Source organism: Nilaparvata lugens, chromosome X (genome assembly GCF_014356525.2).
Source record: "Nilaparvata lugens isolate BPH chromosome X, ASM1435652v1, whole genome shotgun sequence".
In the NCBI taxonomy this organism is placed as follows: domain Eukaryota; kingdom Metazoa; phylum Arthropoda; class Insecta; order Hemiptera; family Delphacidae; genus Nilaparvata; species Nilaparvata lugens.
Window position 1 is genome coordinate 77241584 of NC_052518.1, and position 17767 is coordinate 77259350.

Below are 17767 nucleotides of genomic sequence, written 5' to 3' on the forward strand. Positions count from 1 at the left end.
AAGTATTCTGAAATTTGATAATGAAATTCTATTTATTTTTTAATAAATTATGCCATAAACAAAATACGAATAGGTATTGAGGTTAAACAGCTATAAAAATCTAAGAAGTAGCCAAAATCAAAAGTAAATATTTCAATGCTATTTAAATGGATCAATAACTTTCATGACCACACAGAATAATATTAACAAAATATTATATTATTTATTTTATTATTCACAATTTATTTCCTTTATGAACACTAAAAAGCCTACTGTAACAGTTTTGGATACCGTAGATCACGTCATGAGCACAAATATATTTTAATATAATAGTTATACTAAACTAATAATATTGTCAAAAATTCAATTAATAAACTTACCAGCCAATAATGTGTAAATTTCCTCCTTTCCAATTATTTTATAAAATATGCCTTCAAAAACAAACTCATGTTTGTATTCGTAATAATCCTCCATATTTGCATTTAGTTGTGTTGTTTACTTGACTGCAGACCAGAGCAGACGACGCGAAACTTTCAACCAATAGGAGCGCTCCGATTCCGGGTGACTCGAGCTAGAACTTCGTAGCCCGTACTATTTGGTCGGGTCACGATTCCTGACCCGGGCTAGAAAAATCAAAGATGGCGACCGGGTGATGAACTGTCAAAAGCTCCCATGAAACGCGGGTCACCTAGCTCGAGTCACTCGAGTCATTGGAGCAGTGTATCCCTGAAGACGCTCAATATTATTGTTCGATGGAAAGCAAATCAGCATTCATGTTGGTACACCTGAGACCGGAAAGAAAGCATTGCGAACTTGTTATGTGAAGTTTGGTTAGAATTCTATCTTTATCTTCCATCTTCCATGCACTTTAGATTATGATTGTTCTGGAATCTTTGAATTTCGTTTTCTTAAAGGAAGATTCTAAAGTTCTAATTTTCGTGAAGGGATAAGTTCTACATTTGTAGTTTTATTCTATTCAGTATTACCACAGGTATTACTTATTAAATATTCAATAAGAGGCATTGCAATCAATAATGGCGAAAATAGTTGTGTAATTTATAATATTATTGCATCAAGTCACGTCACTTCAGGTTCCATTACAAAAATGGCTTTGGTAAAGAACATTCGAGTTTTAGAAAAGAATATTCCTGGTCTGCCGTATAGCATTCTACTCGAGAAGCGAAATGTAGAAACCAGTTTACTACTAGAGTCTCAGGCTATTATCCTTCTCGGTAAGTATTATTGCGTACTATCGTTTTATAATATTACAACCTGCCTATAGACTATAGACAATATCAGTCATTTTAAAGTTTGAATTACTTATTCTAAAAACAAAATTCGAGTAATTCTAACTCAAATAGATTCCTTCAACTTATTTGTTGTTTGAAGTAGGCGTGTAAAATGTGACTTTATGACGTGAATCTCACTCCAGTCAATACAGACATGAAAAAGGGGGTGTGCTTGCAATTTATTTTGTAGTTCTGATTCTCTAGTATTGTTTGGATACTCAAGAGAAGTCCAGAACCAAATTTTTTATGCAAAATTCACTTGCGCTAGATACTGGATGGCCCAAAAACATCGTATTTCCAGTTCATTTTTCAGTTTTTAGCTACTTCCGCCAAATCCAGTAATCGGACAGAAAAATTTTCTTCCGCATTTTTTTAGATTATAGGGTAAAATGTGAACGATCGGAACTCTCAATCTCCAATGAGTACTGAGTTATGATTTTTTTAAAATCAATTTTGATCAACAATATCTTTTGATTGTCAACATTTAGATGTATATCTCCAAATCCCGCTGGGCGTAATTTTGTGCTCTACAGTCTGGGACCAGGTAGAGCGCTCTATCTCATACAGATTTCCGGGTACACCTTACAACAATGCTCCTTGTATTTTGAATAACACCTTTTTTTAGCTTCAACCGTCATCATTGTCCTCACATTGATGTTTCGCTCAATGATATAAGTTCCTAAGATCATGGTCTATGAGAATCACCCATTAGATGCACTTAATTTAGTGGAGAGGCGCGATGTTTTTGGGCCAACCTTTATCTATCACAAGGAAATTTTGAATGAAAAAATTGATTCTGGAATTCTCTTATGCATTCAAACAATATACTAGAAAGTCAGAACTACAATATAAATAATTGCAAGCACCAATGTATAGTGACTGGACTAACTTTGATATGAAATCTATTCACTAGCCAAGACAAAAACCAATATAGTTTTTTTGCAATTAGCCAGGAGTATGCTTTATTGCAGCTATATAATTATAATGCCTACCAAAGCACGAGTTTGTGTTTCATAGTGGAAAATAGATGACAATATCAATCTTAGTTCTATTTATGTGCATTAATATACTAATTCAAACTGTTGTTTTCTCGCGAGCAGTAGAACTCCATGTGTTATATTCCTGATTAATAATATCACTTTTAGGGTGTGATCACATTGAATGTGTATATGTTCAAGAGCACGTCGAATCATGCATGAGCCGAAAAACAAAATCTGGAAAGTGCCATTGAAACACGTTGTGACTTGCATATAACTGCTCACAGTGAACACAACTAGAAAATGCACGCTTTCAGTGTGGTGTTTCTATTGCTCTTTCCAGATATTGTTTCTCATCTGCACGCTAGGCCATGCATAGCTGATCGTGCACACATCGAACGATCACATCCCAAGACTAATAAACTAATAATTCTTTACATTCATCGTATATGACATGCTATTTCAGCCTTGCTTGCCTGTGTCAATTTCATGTTCATGATGAAATTTCCTAATGGTTTAGAATGAACTCACATTAAACAACTTAGTGTAGGTTCACCGATTGAATAAAATTATTTTTAACTACAGGAATTTCTGTTAATATGGCTGTTTTATCACTTAGAATTTCGTTTTTGTAAAATAATGTCGTTGCAAATTACTACATCCCTGGAAATCCAGGTTCATAGTTTGTCTTATTCTTGTTTCGCTTGTGAAATTTCTTCGGCTTTTACTCATCAACCTCTGAAGATTGAGTTTGTTGAATATCGATTTAGGTTGCTCACTCATTCCAATTAAAACTTGGGCTACATGAATATCAATTTATGTGTGGAATTCAAGTTCCATACATACAAATAACAAGATAAGTTGTTTTCCATTCTCGAGCTCCTCTACCTCTTTGGTTATTTTTCGTGTTCTACGATAGCGGGAGGGTTGCACAATTGAGTTGATCTGTTGGAGCGTGGAGCGGTGGATGGGTTGGATCTATTTCTCTGATGCTGATATTAACTCTATCAGATATATATCCATATGTGAAACTTTGATAGCAAAGTATCTTATGAATAATTTATTTGCACCACCTCAATTATATTGTATTTTTTCAGTTCTCGTAATGATCAGATTAGACTTAATTCATTATTATTCTCTTCTTTCAGAACAAACTGAGAAGGAAGACATGAAGAAAAAGCATACTAATAAATTATGCGAAGCCTACGGAACTTTGGGTATCCTAACTGCAACTTCAGGTTAGTTAATTCATTCTGATAATATTTCAAAATGAATTATTATTCAATAATTGTATTTTTTTAAAATATTCTCTTTTATCCAATTCTGAAGATAATCTTAAATTCCTAATAATTAATGATAAATACTGTGCCAAATCATAGAAGCGTATCATAGCATTTTAGCAATTACTAGATTTATAGAAAATATTTTTCATAGTAATAGAGTGGATTATTTGCTGTTGCTGGCTTTATAATATAGAGGCCCGGGTTCAAATCTTGGCCCGGGCAAGATATTTATCTCGGGCCACTTCTCTGTTTTGGATGGACAAATTAGTCGTCGGCCACGGCTGCCTAAAAAAATGGGACCGCGTCAAACTGGGCTGACGACAATGTGGGCTGACGACAAATTGGGCTGGTTTTCCAGCCTAGTTTGTCGTTGCATGCACCGCCAAACTGGCACTATAAAGAATGCAGCCCAGTTTGACGGCGTGCAACTTTGTCGTTTAGTTACAAAATCTGAGGAGTGCCAGTTTGTCGTTGCATGCACCGCCAAACTGGCAGTCGAAGGAATGCAGCCCAGTTTGACGGCGTGCGACTTTGTCGTTCAGTGAAAAAATCTCAGGAGTACCAGTTTGGCGTTGCATGCAAGATTTTGTGTCTACTATCGATCAGAGAGATACTATTCTCCAAACTCTAGTTTGTGTCTAGTATCTATTATCAGATTAGATTTCTTTATGTATGTTACAATAATTACTGGCTTATACACTAATTCACATTAAATGACGGTGATGCTAATTATTCAACGAATTTGACAAAGTATAAAAAATTGATCAATAAAAATAAATATTAAATGCAATTAGAATAACAATAATATAAAATTGTAATGTAACTTCATAAATCGTCGGTGTTTCAACAAATAATTGTCGATTCTCTAAGAAGGATATAAAATAATATCCTTCCCATAAATACACGACCGGGTTGTGATGGAATAGAGCTGTTAGCAGTATTATAACATGTGAATATATGATTTGAATCTAGAATTATGGGATTAATAAATAAGGTGGATGATATTAGAATGAGTAATAGTGAATACAATATTGCTTCAATGACTCAAAATAGATAAATGAAACAAACGTTATAGTGAATGAAAAAGACTAAGAAATTGTCAAAAAAACATAACAAGAGTAATTAAGGAAAATCCCCAGTATAGTTTAAATGACCAGATTCATTTCAACCAGTACAACACTACGAATTTAGTTTTATCATAAACATGTAAGCATACATTAGTCAATAGTTTTTCCATTTACATATTTGTTTTATTATCTTTCACATTTGTTTTCTTGGTTCTTATTTTGTACTAAAAAGTAAATTTTATTATCATGGCGATTCTGTTGCTTAAGCAGCCATTTTGTCACACCGTTGAGGGGGAGGAGACTGTCTAGCTAGGCCAATGGCAGGCGTTCATGCCCTCGACCAATAGCAGTACTCGCCTACTAGTATAAATTCTGCTGCTCTTGTATTTAGTTTTAGTTTATCAGAGATTGACAATGGTGTAATAACCGAAACCGGTCTTTCTATTTATTTATCAATAAATCAGTGGTTTTTGACAATTTCTTAGTCTTTTTCATTCAATATGAATAATGACCACAATATCAACTTCTCAACTCCACACAAAGCAAACGTTATAGGGTGGGATTCAATTTAGATTTTAGAAATTAATTAAGTGATAATGACGATATACAATACTGAAGAACAGAAAATGTTGAAAACAGAAACTTTCCACCCTGTATATGTATTCGCAGTGGACAAACACTAGTATTATTGGCACATCGTTGTAGAATATTTCCAAAGCTTCAAAATGACATCTGGTTGGAGGCTGTAAGTTCATATTTTACGGCTGGAACGTCATCGGAAAAAGAGTTTTCGCCACACTGCACAGAAAGCAGCTATTTTCCAGTCCCTACGTAGATCTGAAAGACCTTGTTTGCAGACGACTCTCGTCTGACGTCAGAAAAGGGTTTCTTTCCGGCCTAGGCCGGAAAACGTACTCTTTCCAGCCGCTAACATGGAAGTCCGTATTCGCTAGATCGGGCGAGTGTCAACTTTCCTCATCTGAAGTTCCCATTATTTCAGCTCGAATTTCGAATCAAACTAATTCAGCATTCGCTTCGCAACCATTTTTATTCAATTATTTATTGTTGATTAGCACATTCCGAATTTTCAAAAATGCTTGAAGATGACGACGCCCGTGATATTCCAAGTGAAATTTTAAAAGAATCTGAAATCCTGACTGCAAATCTTCTACCACTAAAATCAAGAGATAGGTACGATAACAAGTATTCTTTATTTTGTATTCTTTATTTTATTTATTTTGTCAGCAATACCTGTAGTGTGGCGAAAAATATCGTTCGCACCACGGGCAAAAGTGTTTTTCCGGCTCTCAATCTTTTCTAGTGCTCGTCCTACAGCCTCGGACTTGAAAACCGATTTCGAGCCGGAAAAATCTCATTTTCTGCTCTAGGTGCGAAATATACTAAAAAGAGTACTTTTTGCAGCGGAATATACGCTTTTTCCACCAAATGTAAATCCCAACCATTAGAAAACCTTGTAACTCATGACCCCTTGAAGGTACAGACCTGAAAATGGTATCAATCTCTTCATAAAGATGTATGGGAATAGATTATCCATGATGGCAATCTCAAAAATGTTTGTCATCTTAGAAAAATCCAAGATGGCAGCCAAAAATCTGATTTCAAGAGTTTGTAGTTAAATTCACCATAGTAAAAGTTGGTGGAATCGGATAAATCTTTCGGATATTGTAGTATGATTGTATTGAAGCTTCCAGATGACTTAATTGATCCAAAATCCTCGACATTATTAGAATTAAAGATGATTTCTTGAAAATCGACATATTTTTGCCGCCATCTTGATTTTTTCATGATGACAAACATTTTTAAGATTGTCATCATGGATAATCTATTTCTACACATCATTATATAGAGATTGATACCATTCCCAAGTATGTACCTTCAAAGAGTCATGAGTTACACGGTTTTCTAATTGTTGAGATTGGCATTTGGTGGAAAAAGCGTGTTTTCCGCTGCAAACAGTACTTTGTACTCTTTTTCCGATGACGCTCCAGCCGTAAAATATGGACTTACAGCCTCCAACCAGATGTCATTTTGAAGCTTTGAAAATATTCTACAACAATGTGCCAATAATACTAGTGTTTGTCTACTGCGAATACCATATGTATTCACCACCTAACATTACGAAAAGAGCCTATTTGCGCGTGGTAACTTGCTATATCTATCATTGCTGAGCGATAAGAGAGCTGTTATGCGACTGTTCTCTTCGACTGCTCTATCGCAGCTCAGCTATTATTAATATCAAGCTATATTTCACCCACCTCAACTGGTCTCAGATTTGAGTTGCCTTTAGTCAGAATTTTTACTGGTGCAGAAAGTATAATATTAAACAATAAACTATTGTAATGATTTGCATTACAATAAGAATAAGAGATTAAAAATAATTTGACTAAAGAGAAATTTTAAAATTTGAATAATATGTTAGTGCTACTTGGACTTTTATCTTGTAATTTTTGTTGATAATCTGTAATCTGTTATCAAGGCATGAAGCGGCAACCACCATTTAAATGGAGGTTTAATATTGTTAAATTATTAATAGGTTAGAGTTATCAATAAAAATAATACACAAAAAATTATGTCAATACAATATAATATGAAACATATATCAATAATTGGATAGTGCTTGATTTTATGAATGCGTATCCGAATTTATCAAGGTATCTCTCTCTGAAAAACCTAGGCATCATTATGGATAAAAACCTCGACTGGTCAGAACAAGTCAGTAAAACCTGTAGAAAGGTTTTCTCAGCAATGCATTCACTTGAAAAATTGCAAGATGTCCTTCCTAGAAGTATACGATTATTACTCGTCCAATCTTTGATTTTTTCACATTTCACGTACTGCAACTCTGTCCACAATGACATGCAAGTTACACTTAATGATAAAATGCTGCGCTGCCAAAATTATTGTCTTCGTTTTGTTTACTCTCTTGAACGCCATGAACATATTACCCCAGCACACATTGCTAGTTCTACCCTAAAGCTCCCCGATCAGAGACGTTTCAGAATAATCAAATTTGTTAGAGATAATTTAAAATATAGTTCGGGCGCAAACGTCATGAATAAGGCACTCTGTGGTCATTTTTGAGTAACAGCCGTGGAAGATGTCTCAATTTCTTCATTAGGTCTAGCATAATAAGGATCGTAATGATGATAAGTCGAAATCTTGCAATTTCGATTTCAATAAATCTTGAATAATAAGTTGAAAATTTGCAATTTTGCAAATGGTCTCAATCTCCTCGTTACAACAAGACGAATAAGATTATTGATGATGGTATTCGACATCATTGAAAAATACAAGATGGCGGTCATTATTGACAGAAATTTTTACATCTCTTGTTATTCAGTTATTGTATTTGTCTGAGCATTGTGTCAAAAGTTAAAAGTGATTGATATTTTGATCCTTAAGGTGTCCTTAAGCGCGCCTCTCCACTAGGAAATACTGAAATGCATCTAACGGGTGATTCACATAGATCATAATATCATAAACTTATGTCATTTTGCGAAATATTAATGTGAGGACAATGTAGTTGGTGATGATGGTTGAAGCTGAAAATTAGGTGTTTTTCACAATACAAGGAGCATTGTTATCAGGTGTACCTGGAAATTTATATGAGATAGAGCGCTCTACCTGATCTCAGATTGTAGAGCACAAAAATATCCCCAGAGGGATTTTGAATTATACATCTAAATGGTCACAATCGTAAGATATTGTTGATCAAAAACTAAAATTCATCGAATTTGATTTTTTTCTTCAAATTTCACTCATTTTTGAAAAATCAAAACTCAGTACTCATTGGAGATAAAGAGTTCCGAATGATCTCATTTTATACAGAATTTCATAATCTAAAAAAAAGGCTAGAGCAAATTTTTCTGTCCGATTACGAGATTTGGCAGAAATAGCTGAAAACTGGAAAATGAGCCGAAAATATGAGGTTTTTGGGCCACTCTGTATCTAGCACAAGGAAATTTTGCATGAAGAAATTGGTTCTGGACTTCTCTTATGAACCCAAATAATATATTAAAAATCAGAACTACAATATAAATTGCATGCACCAATGTATATAGTGACTGGACTTAACAGAGTAGATCTGGTAGACTTCATAAATGAGCTTCAAAGATACAGTAAAAAGGGCGACCACATAAGCTATAAGCTACCTGAATTGTGAATATTGTTCCAAACAGGGAGGGATTGCAGAAACTACAAAACGGAATTAGTCAAGGGCTTCCGGCGAGTGATTAGTTCTATAGATGTGTAGTCCATCTGACATGGGTCAATGTAATTTTCGTATTGTTATTTAGGACGTTGACTGATTTATTCTTTAGCGCTCTTTTACTCTTCTCTCTTTCACTCATTCTCTCTTACTCTCTCTTTCATTCACACCCTCTCCCTCACTCCCTCTCTCTCATTCTTTCTCTCTCAGACACACACTCACACACACACACACAAATTAATACACCAATGCTTAGGCACCCACTTTACGCACTAAACGGGCTTTAGGGTTGAGTGGCAGAGAGGAACATGAGTCCTAACTCCGCCCTAATAAAGGCAATTAATCAATCAATCAATATCTCACTCACTCTCTCTCTCTCTCGTTCAGGTCCAGGCTTGTTGCTCTGTTGAATGAGAATACATAGATATGTTTTTAGCCACAATCTTTTTGTAGAAGTTGTGAATACTTTTTTATTGGAAATTTGCAATAATCGTTGTACAGTAACAATATTATTTTGCTTGTTTTGCTGGAGTATTGGAGCGTTTGATTGACACCTACTAATACCTGTAAATCATAATATCCAATGGCATTTTATTTTCGTTTATTGTATGTATTATTATGCATCTTAAATTTTTTGTTAATTATTTTAGAGTTATATAGAATTATTATCATATCTCTTATTATTATTATGAGAATGTAATAGAATAATTTATGTTATGTAGCTGTGTTATCATTTAAGATGATTTGTAAAACTGTAATTTTGTAAACATGTTACCATAGGCGACAAGCCTAGTAACGATTGTAAAATAAAATCTATCTATCTATCTATCTATCTATCTATCTATCTCTCTCTTTGATAGAGAGTTAGTGGGAAGGATATTTTGAATATTCTTTCCAAAGAATGGACATTGATATGTCCAAAGCTCCGCCAATTTATGTAGATGCATAACAATATTATCTATAGCTATTACCAATTGCTTTTTTCATATGCAGTTCAATAATAATTTTCTTAGTCTATATTATGTAAATTAATCTATAATTTTGCTGTATTGTAAGCTATTGTATATAATGTAAAAGCCAGTATATATTGTAATCTACATAAATAAAGTACTCAATCAATCTCATATCTCTCTCTCTCTCTCTCTCTCTCTCTCTCTCTCTCTCTCTCTCTCTCTCTCTATTTGTTTAAATCGAGGCTTCTGTCATCATTAATAAATGATACATCAGCATAAGGTCACCAGCTTGGTAGGGTTTGGTGCATTCATGCTCTCATTTCATTCATAGATTCATAATTACCTCTCTTCTTTTTTATTTAAAGTCTGATCACAATGTTTTGTAATAGGACAGTAGGAATTCTTCATGAAGAAACGACTGAAGAAACAGAAACAAACCAACATGAAAATCAGAATGAGTTGGTTGATGAATCATTGAAGGAGTACAGGTTAGTGGTGATATCGTTCAACCCAAACACACCTTTCGAGATGTGTACCGCAGAGTTTGTCGATCAGCAAGTTACTCACCTGCTGGCAGATTTGAACGAGCAAGAGGAATTAACTGTTGGTAATGGGCGAAATGTCTGTTTGTTTTGCACAAAATATGAAGCCAGCAGGTTGAGTATACCCTGCGGTCATTGGGTGGGGTGCTATCACTGCATTTGTAATTGGGTGAGAAAGAGGCAGTATTCAAAGATGACAAATGGAGATTGATCGATAAGTACTGAGTATGAGCACGGAATGAATATACCATATTGTAAGTTCTTCTATTGTTCTACCATACTGTAAGTGCTTCACTATTGTAAGTTCGAAATACATTCCAGTGTGAGAGCTTGTAGGCTATTAAGGTGCGTACAGATATACACGCCGCGAACATGAGCAGTTCACTTTTAATCAGCTGTACTTTTACAGAAACGGTAAGATATAGATATAAACAGCTTGGCATCAGCTGATTAAAAGTGAATTGCTCATGTTCGCGGCGCGTAAATCTGTACGCACCTTTAGATGCAATATTGCCAATTGATTGTTTTGAAATTGGTGTTTGGAGAGATATTTCTACATTATATTCTCAGCACCAGAAAGTCACATTTGCCTAGTTCATTCAATAATGAATGGAAATTCATCAGAAATGAAGATTGTTTAGAATATTGTAGTCTATCAGAATATTTTTGTTTGATAGTTGGAATCAATTTTAGAAGCTTTTGGAGTTGAAAATTCGAGTTTAGCAGCCTATGGCACATTTCAAATCATGTAAGCAGAACATTATCATACTATTCTGTTGGAGTAGGCATATAAATTGTGATAAAAATCTTATGAACTATATTAATTTGAAGATAACCCAGAAACTTTTGCAAAGTCTTCGTCCTCAATATTTCTTATACATATTACTTTTGAATTGCCTTGGAGGCCTAAGAAGAATCAGTTATCACGCGATGTGAAAAAATGGTTGGTTAAAATTCTCAAACTAGGGGGCCCCCTCCTTGTTATAATTACAGTCGAACCTCTGTATAACGAAGTCGATCATCCCGAGAAAAAAATCGCTGCAGAGAGGTATTCGTTATTGAGAGGTTCTGTCAAGAAAACTGCCACGATCCTATGGATCTTATAATATCGTATCACAGCGGTAAATAAATGAATATGGTACATAGAACATATAATCGCGAACGTGGGTAGGGTACCTATATGGAAATTTGGAAATTCATGCTGTTTGAAAAAAAACATGTTTTTTGAATATTTGTAGAATGTTATAAGTAAGTAAACTCACCAATTTATTTTCAGAAAGCTTGATTTGTACTATTAGTAGAGTTTAATCAAAGTACATACTCTGTAGCAATATTTTTCAACTTTTTACACTACTATTAGATGGAACGCAAAATACAGTTATTTTGTCAATAACTTCACTATAAATAAGTTACTATAATAACTCAACCTTCCTATTTTTTAATGTTTTATATTTGAAAAAGTGAGTAATTTTCGGTTGAATTTTGCATTTGAATAAAAAATCATGTTCAATAAACGACTAACATCTATTCAAACAGACATGTCTGGTACACTATTTTTCAGTTTTAATCCTTGCCTGATAATTATGAAAGCCTCTAGAACTTCTTGATCTGACGGATTCTTCTCCTCAGGTTCGTCACAGCCATATCATCATCATAGTCAGTTCAAAGAATTGAAATGTGTGACAAAATCTGAGGAGTGCCAGTTTGTCGTTGCATGCACCGCCAACTGGCAGTCTAAGGAATGCAGCCCAGTTTGACGGCGTGCAACTTTGTCATCTGGTGACAAAATCTGAGGAGTGCCAGTTTGTCGTTGCATGCACCGCCAAACTGGCAGTCTAAGGAATGCAGCCCAGTTTGACGGCGTGCAACTTTGTCGTCTGGTGACAAAATCTGAGGAGTGCCAGTTGTCGTTGCATGCACCGCCAAACTGGCAGTCTAAGGAATGCAGCCCAGTTTGACGGCGTGCAACTTTGTCGTCTGGTGACAAAATCTGAGGAGTGCCAGTTTGTCGTTGCATGCACCGCCAAACTGGCAGTCTAAGGAATGCAGCCCAGTTTGACGGCATGCAACTTTGTCGTCTGGTGACAAAATCTGAGGAGTGCCAGTTTGTCGTTGCATGCACCGCCAAACTGGCAGTCTAAGGAATGCAGCCCAGTTTGACGGCGTGCAACTTTGTCGTCTGGTGACAAAATCTGAGGAGTGCCAGTTTGTCGTTGCATGCACCGCCAAACTGGCAGTCTAAGGAATGCAGCCCAGTTTGACGGCGTGCAACTTTGTCGTCTGGTGACAAAATCTGAGGAGTGCCAGTTTGTCGTTGCATGCACCGCCAAACTGGCAGTCCAAGGAATGCAGCCCAGTTTGACGGCATGCAACTTTGTCGTCTGGTGACAAAATCTGAGGAGTGCCAGTTTGTCGTTGCATGCACCGCCAAACTGGCAGTCTAAGGAATGCAGCCCAGTTTGACGGCGTGCAACTTTGTTGTCTGGTGACAAAATCTGAGGAGTGCCAGTTTGTCGTTGCATGCACCGCCAAACTGGCAGTCTAAGGAATGCAGCCCAGTTTGACGGCGTGCAACTTTGTCGTCTGGTGACAAAATCTGAGGAGTGCCAGTTTGTCGTTGCATGCACCACCAAACTGGCACTCCAAGGAATGCAGCCCAGTTTGACAGCGTGCAACTTTGTCGTTTAGTGAAAAAATCTCAGGAGTGCCAGTTTGTCGTTGCATGCACCGCCAACTGGCAGTCTAAGGAATGCAGCACAGTTTGACGGCGTGCAACTTTGTCGTCTGGTGACAAAATCTGAGGAGTGCCAGTTTGTCGTTGCATGCACCGCCAAACTGGCAGTCTAAGGAATGCAGCCCAGTTTGACGGCGTGCAACTTTGTCGTTCAATGACAAAATCTCAGGAGTGCCAGTTTGTCGTTGCATGCACCGCCAAACTGGCAGTCTAAGGAATGCAGCCAGTTTGACGGCGTGCAACTTTGTCATCTGGTGACAAAATCTGAGGAGTGCCAGTTGTCGTTGCATGCACCGCCAACTGGCAGTCTAAGGAATGCAGCCCAGTTTGACGGCGTGCAACTTTGTCGTTCAATGACAAAATCTCAGGAGTGCCAGTTTGTCGTTGCATGCACCGCCAAACTGGCAGTCTAAGGAATGCAGCCCAGTTTGACGGCGTGCAACTTTGTCGTCTGGTGACAAAATCTGAGGAGTGCCAGTTTGTCGTTGCATGCACCGCCAAACTGGCAGTCTAAGGAATGCAGCCCAGTTTGACGGCGTGCAACTTTGTCGTTCAATGACAAAATCTCAGGAGTGCCAGTTTGTCGTTGCATGCACCGCCAAACTGGCAGTCTAAGGAATGCAGCCCAGTTTGACGGCGTGCAACTTTGTCGTTCAATGACAAAATCTCAGGAGTGCCAGTTTGTCGTTGCATGCACCGCCAAACTGGCATTCTAAGGAATGCAGCCCAGTTTGACGGCGTGCAACTTTGTCTGTAGCCCACTTTGTCGTCATCCCAGTTTGTCGTCAGCCCAGTTTGTCATCGTCCCAAAAAAAAACCAGTCGTCAGGTCATGTCAGAAACCCTGAAATTAATCAGTTGCGAACTGTAAACTTGACACCAGAACTGTGCCAACCAGGTCACTCGATATTATTATTATATTAATAGAAAAAGAGTGTAATAAATATACTCCACCAATTCGAAAATTAACATGATCAACATAGTCATTAATTTGTTTTTAATTTTCGCATTTATTCAAGCTAGGTAGTTTGTTTTTTCATGTCATTTGGGCTATTTATGTGAGCTTATTTCTTTCCAATGTTTTTACTTTCCTTGCCCTACTACCATAGGTAGCAAAGTATTGCTTTCCAAAAAAAATTAAGGTACCCCAATTTCAAGTTTTTTATACGTTTCAAGATCCCCTGAGTCCAAAAACATTATTTTTGGGTATTGGTCTGTGTGTGTGTGTGTGTGTGTGTGTGTGTGTGTGTGTGTGTGTGTGTGTGTGTGTGTGTGTGTGTGTGTGTGTGTGTGTGTGTGTGTGTGTGTGTGTGTGTCTGTGTATGTGTGTATGTCTGTGAACACCATAACTCCATTTCTAATTAACCGATTGACTTGAAATTTTAAACTTAAGGTCTTTATATCATGAGGATCCAACAATAAGAAATTCAATAAAATTAAATTCAAGATGACGGATAATTACTAAAAAACATGTTTTTCACGGTTTTCTCGAAAACGGCTCTAACGATTTTCTTCAAATTTATATCATGGATAGCTATTTATATGCCCTATCAACTGACATGAGTCTCATTTCTGGGAAAATTGCAGGAGCTCCGTAATATTCTTGAGAAAAATGGCGGATAATTACTAAAAACCATGTTTTTTACGGTTTTCTCGAAAATGGCTCTAACGATTTTCTTCAAATTTATATCATGAATAGCTATTTATAAGCCCTATCAACTGACATGAATCTCATTGCTGGGAAAATTGCAGGAGCTCCGTAATATTCTTGAGAAAATGGCGGATAATTACTAAAAAACCATGTTTTTCACGATTTTCTCAAAAATAACTTGACCGATTTTTTTCAAATTCATACCCTGTATAGTTATTTATCAGCTCTATCAACTGGCATGAGTCTCCTTTCTGGGAAACCAATGGGGGTCTACCCCATCCCTGAGAAATGGACTTAGTAACCTCCTTCTCGTGCATGAGGTAGGTAGGTAGCGCAGTTCATAAAAAGAACACATAGTCGAGATATTTCATCTGTAGAGCAGCTGTTTTTACGACTTTGAAAAAATGACTAAAAAATCATCGAATTTCACAATTCACACAAAGGAAAAAGTTCTCTGAAAACAATTATATATACACATATACAGAAGTTTGATCGTAGTTTCAAATATGAGCAAGGAAAGTTGTGTGAGTGTACCACACCAGATTTTTATAAGGTTGGTGAAAATTTAGGAAAAAGCTTAATATTCTTTACAATGATAATTTGACAGTAGGAGGTTTCATTGGGAACCCTATTCGAATTAAAAGAAACCAACTCTTCTGTAATACTCAACAAAATTTTATTTTTTTATGTGTGCTGCAGGCCAATATCTAATAATGGTAACCGGACTGACATCTGTGGGCGAACTAGGAGATGGTTGTACTAGCATTTATCGTATCACACAAACGACGTTTATTCCTCTTCGTGGTCCATATGCTGAGGATGAGAAAATATCGGATCTCAGGAAATTGCTTAGCTCTGGCATGTTCTACTTTTCGTGGTCGCCCAGCGATAGACCACCAGCTGATATCACCATGTGTGCCCAGAGGAGGACTAAGGTCTTCCAACCTGACAACAGATTTATGTGGTGAGTGAGAGCATTTAAGATTCTACACATTCATGTCAATGATGAGTAATTTGTTACCCAATATTAATCACTGCAATATAAACTACAAGCTCAGTCATGCTGCAAGTTCCTATTTATCGTTTTTCAGTATCATAATATCAAATTGAATCTCTATAACTTCATTTTACCCCATAACCCTTAGCATACTTGCATAAAGTGTGTCAAATAAATTTAAAATATTGATGTGCTATTTTCCCTTGTATTCATGATCCGTAAGGGTGTGTTCGTGCCGCTCTGACGATGCATCCTTTCATTCCGTACATGAGAGTTTCTCTATGTAGCCCTATAACCCTATGCGTCACAAATCATCAAGGACAACACTTCATGAATTGTTTTCGTATCTTACCTCAAGGTTTCAACTCTTGTAATGTTCACTAAAGACTGGAGACAAAAATCGTGTTAAATATTATATTTTGTCTGATGACCGTGGCTTATACGGCGTATCGTGTAGTGGGAACAGCACCTGAAACCTTGAATTGGGAACCTTTTTTCCATGAAACAACATTTAATTGTATCCATTTCTAGTTGTCGCTAAAATTATAAGTAAGGTGTTGAGAAATAATTTGCTTCTCCATTAACAGATTGAGTGTAATGGTGCATATTTTTATGATCATATCTACTAAAATTTTCCAAGTGTATCTCGAATTTCTATTTACTTTTTAAATAATGATTGTTAATCTGCGCTGCAAGTGTTATTTCAGATAATAATCGTTGAAATGAATCTGAAATGTGACCATGTTTTAGGAATCGAACTCTACACATTCCCTTCATCATGGCTGGCATCAAATGCGACGTCTGGCTATTAAAAGTTATTTGTGGATCCGTTGAGATTCGTACAGTGTTCGTCGGATCTAGAAAAGCACGTGCCATAATTTTCTCACGTATATGCCTTGAAAGAGCAGGCACAAGGTGTGTATAGCATTTTATTTTTGTCTTTCATGATTTTCACAACTTTTATGCAGTTTTCTTTTTTTGAATGACCTTTAAAATTATGTGCCATGCAAAGAGGTTTCACATTAAAATATGTGATTTAAAACCCATAATCACCTCCTTTAGAAGTTTGAAATTCAGTTATACGTCGAAAGGTAAAGTATTCGTGTTCGAATACTAAAGGTGAAGGTTGAAGTGTACCCATACATATGCCTTACTCTGAAGAATCAACTGCTGAGAAGAGTGTATTAAGCTCAACAGAATTGTGGTCAGCTATGGATCCACTAATTTCTTGCTTAGGAGCATTTCCTTTTTTGAAATGTGCACTATTGAGTTAGTTGATGACATATCGGAGTGTTAGTAGTCACTTTCGAAAGGTATGGTTTTAAAGTTTTGTTCTTGCACAGTTCAATCGCCATTATGCGTTGTAACAGCGAGGAGTGAGTGTGCGTTCGTTGTTGAGGCCTACTTTTCGAGTAACTGTTCAGTGGTTGCAGCTGCGCTTTACGGAATCGGTTTAATAAAGCCCCGTCGACCCGTGTTCCAGACCGGAAATCAATTGTTTTATGGGTTAAAACGGGTTACTACGTTTAGAAAATCAGGTAGAACAACAAAACGAAGACTTGAAGTTCCACGGCCCATTAGATTACGCAAAACATTGAGACAATGAGAGCTTAAATATTGCAATCAATCTCCAAGGCGTTCAGCACCCAAATGTGCGTCTGCCCTTGGACTTTCTGTGAGAATTCTTCACGAAGACCTTAATTTCTATCCATACAAAATGGATATAATACACAAAATGGCTGATTTGAAGGAACACTTCCCAGAATGCCTTATCCCAATTAGAGACAATTTGCAATGGCTGGTTCGATCTCCTGATTTTTCCCCGTGTAATTTATTTTCGGTAAGGTTTTTTGAAATCCCGTGTCTATGTGAACCATCCGAAAACACTTCAAGATTTAAAGAACAACATAAAGTTGGAAATTGCCAAAATTACGCCTGCGATGCTTGAAAGTGTGATATCAAATACTAGTAATAGGTACTCTAAGTGTATCCAGATAAAACTTTTCTGACTCTAACAATGCGTTTTATCAAGTTTTGAAAAAAAGAAAATTATAATGCCGACTCTGTA

The 17767-nt window shown here is 36.5% G+C and overlaps 1 protein-coding gene across 2 annotated transcripts in view; it reads left to right on the plus strand.

Moving 5' to 3' along the window:
* The first annotated feature begins 779 nt into the window (after positions 1-779).
* Positions 780-17767, plus strand: part of LOC111052336 (synaptojanin-1) — a 66263-nt gene continuing 49275 nt past the window's right edge. The window contains exons 1-4 of one of the 2 annotated variants that reach the window (XM_022338981.2): positions 780-1211; positions 3394-3483; positions 15402-15666; positions 16450-16614. In XM_022338981.2, coding sequence (XP_022194673.1) covers positions 1085-1211; positions 3394-3483; positions 15402-15666; positions 16450-16614 — 647 coding nt within the window. In that variant the 5' untranslated portion in view covers positions 780-1084. Of the gene's footprint in view, positions 1212-3393; positions 3484-10165; positions 10265-15401; positions 15667-16449; positions 16615-17767 lie in introns of those variants that run through there. The other variant, XM_022338982.2, reaches the window with a different exon arrangement.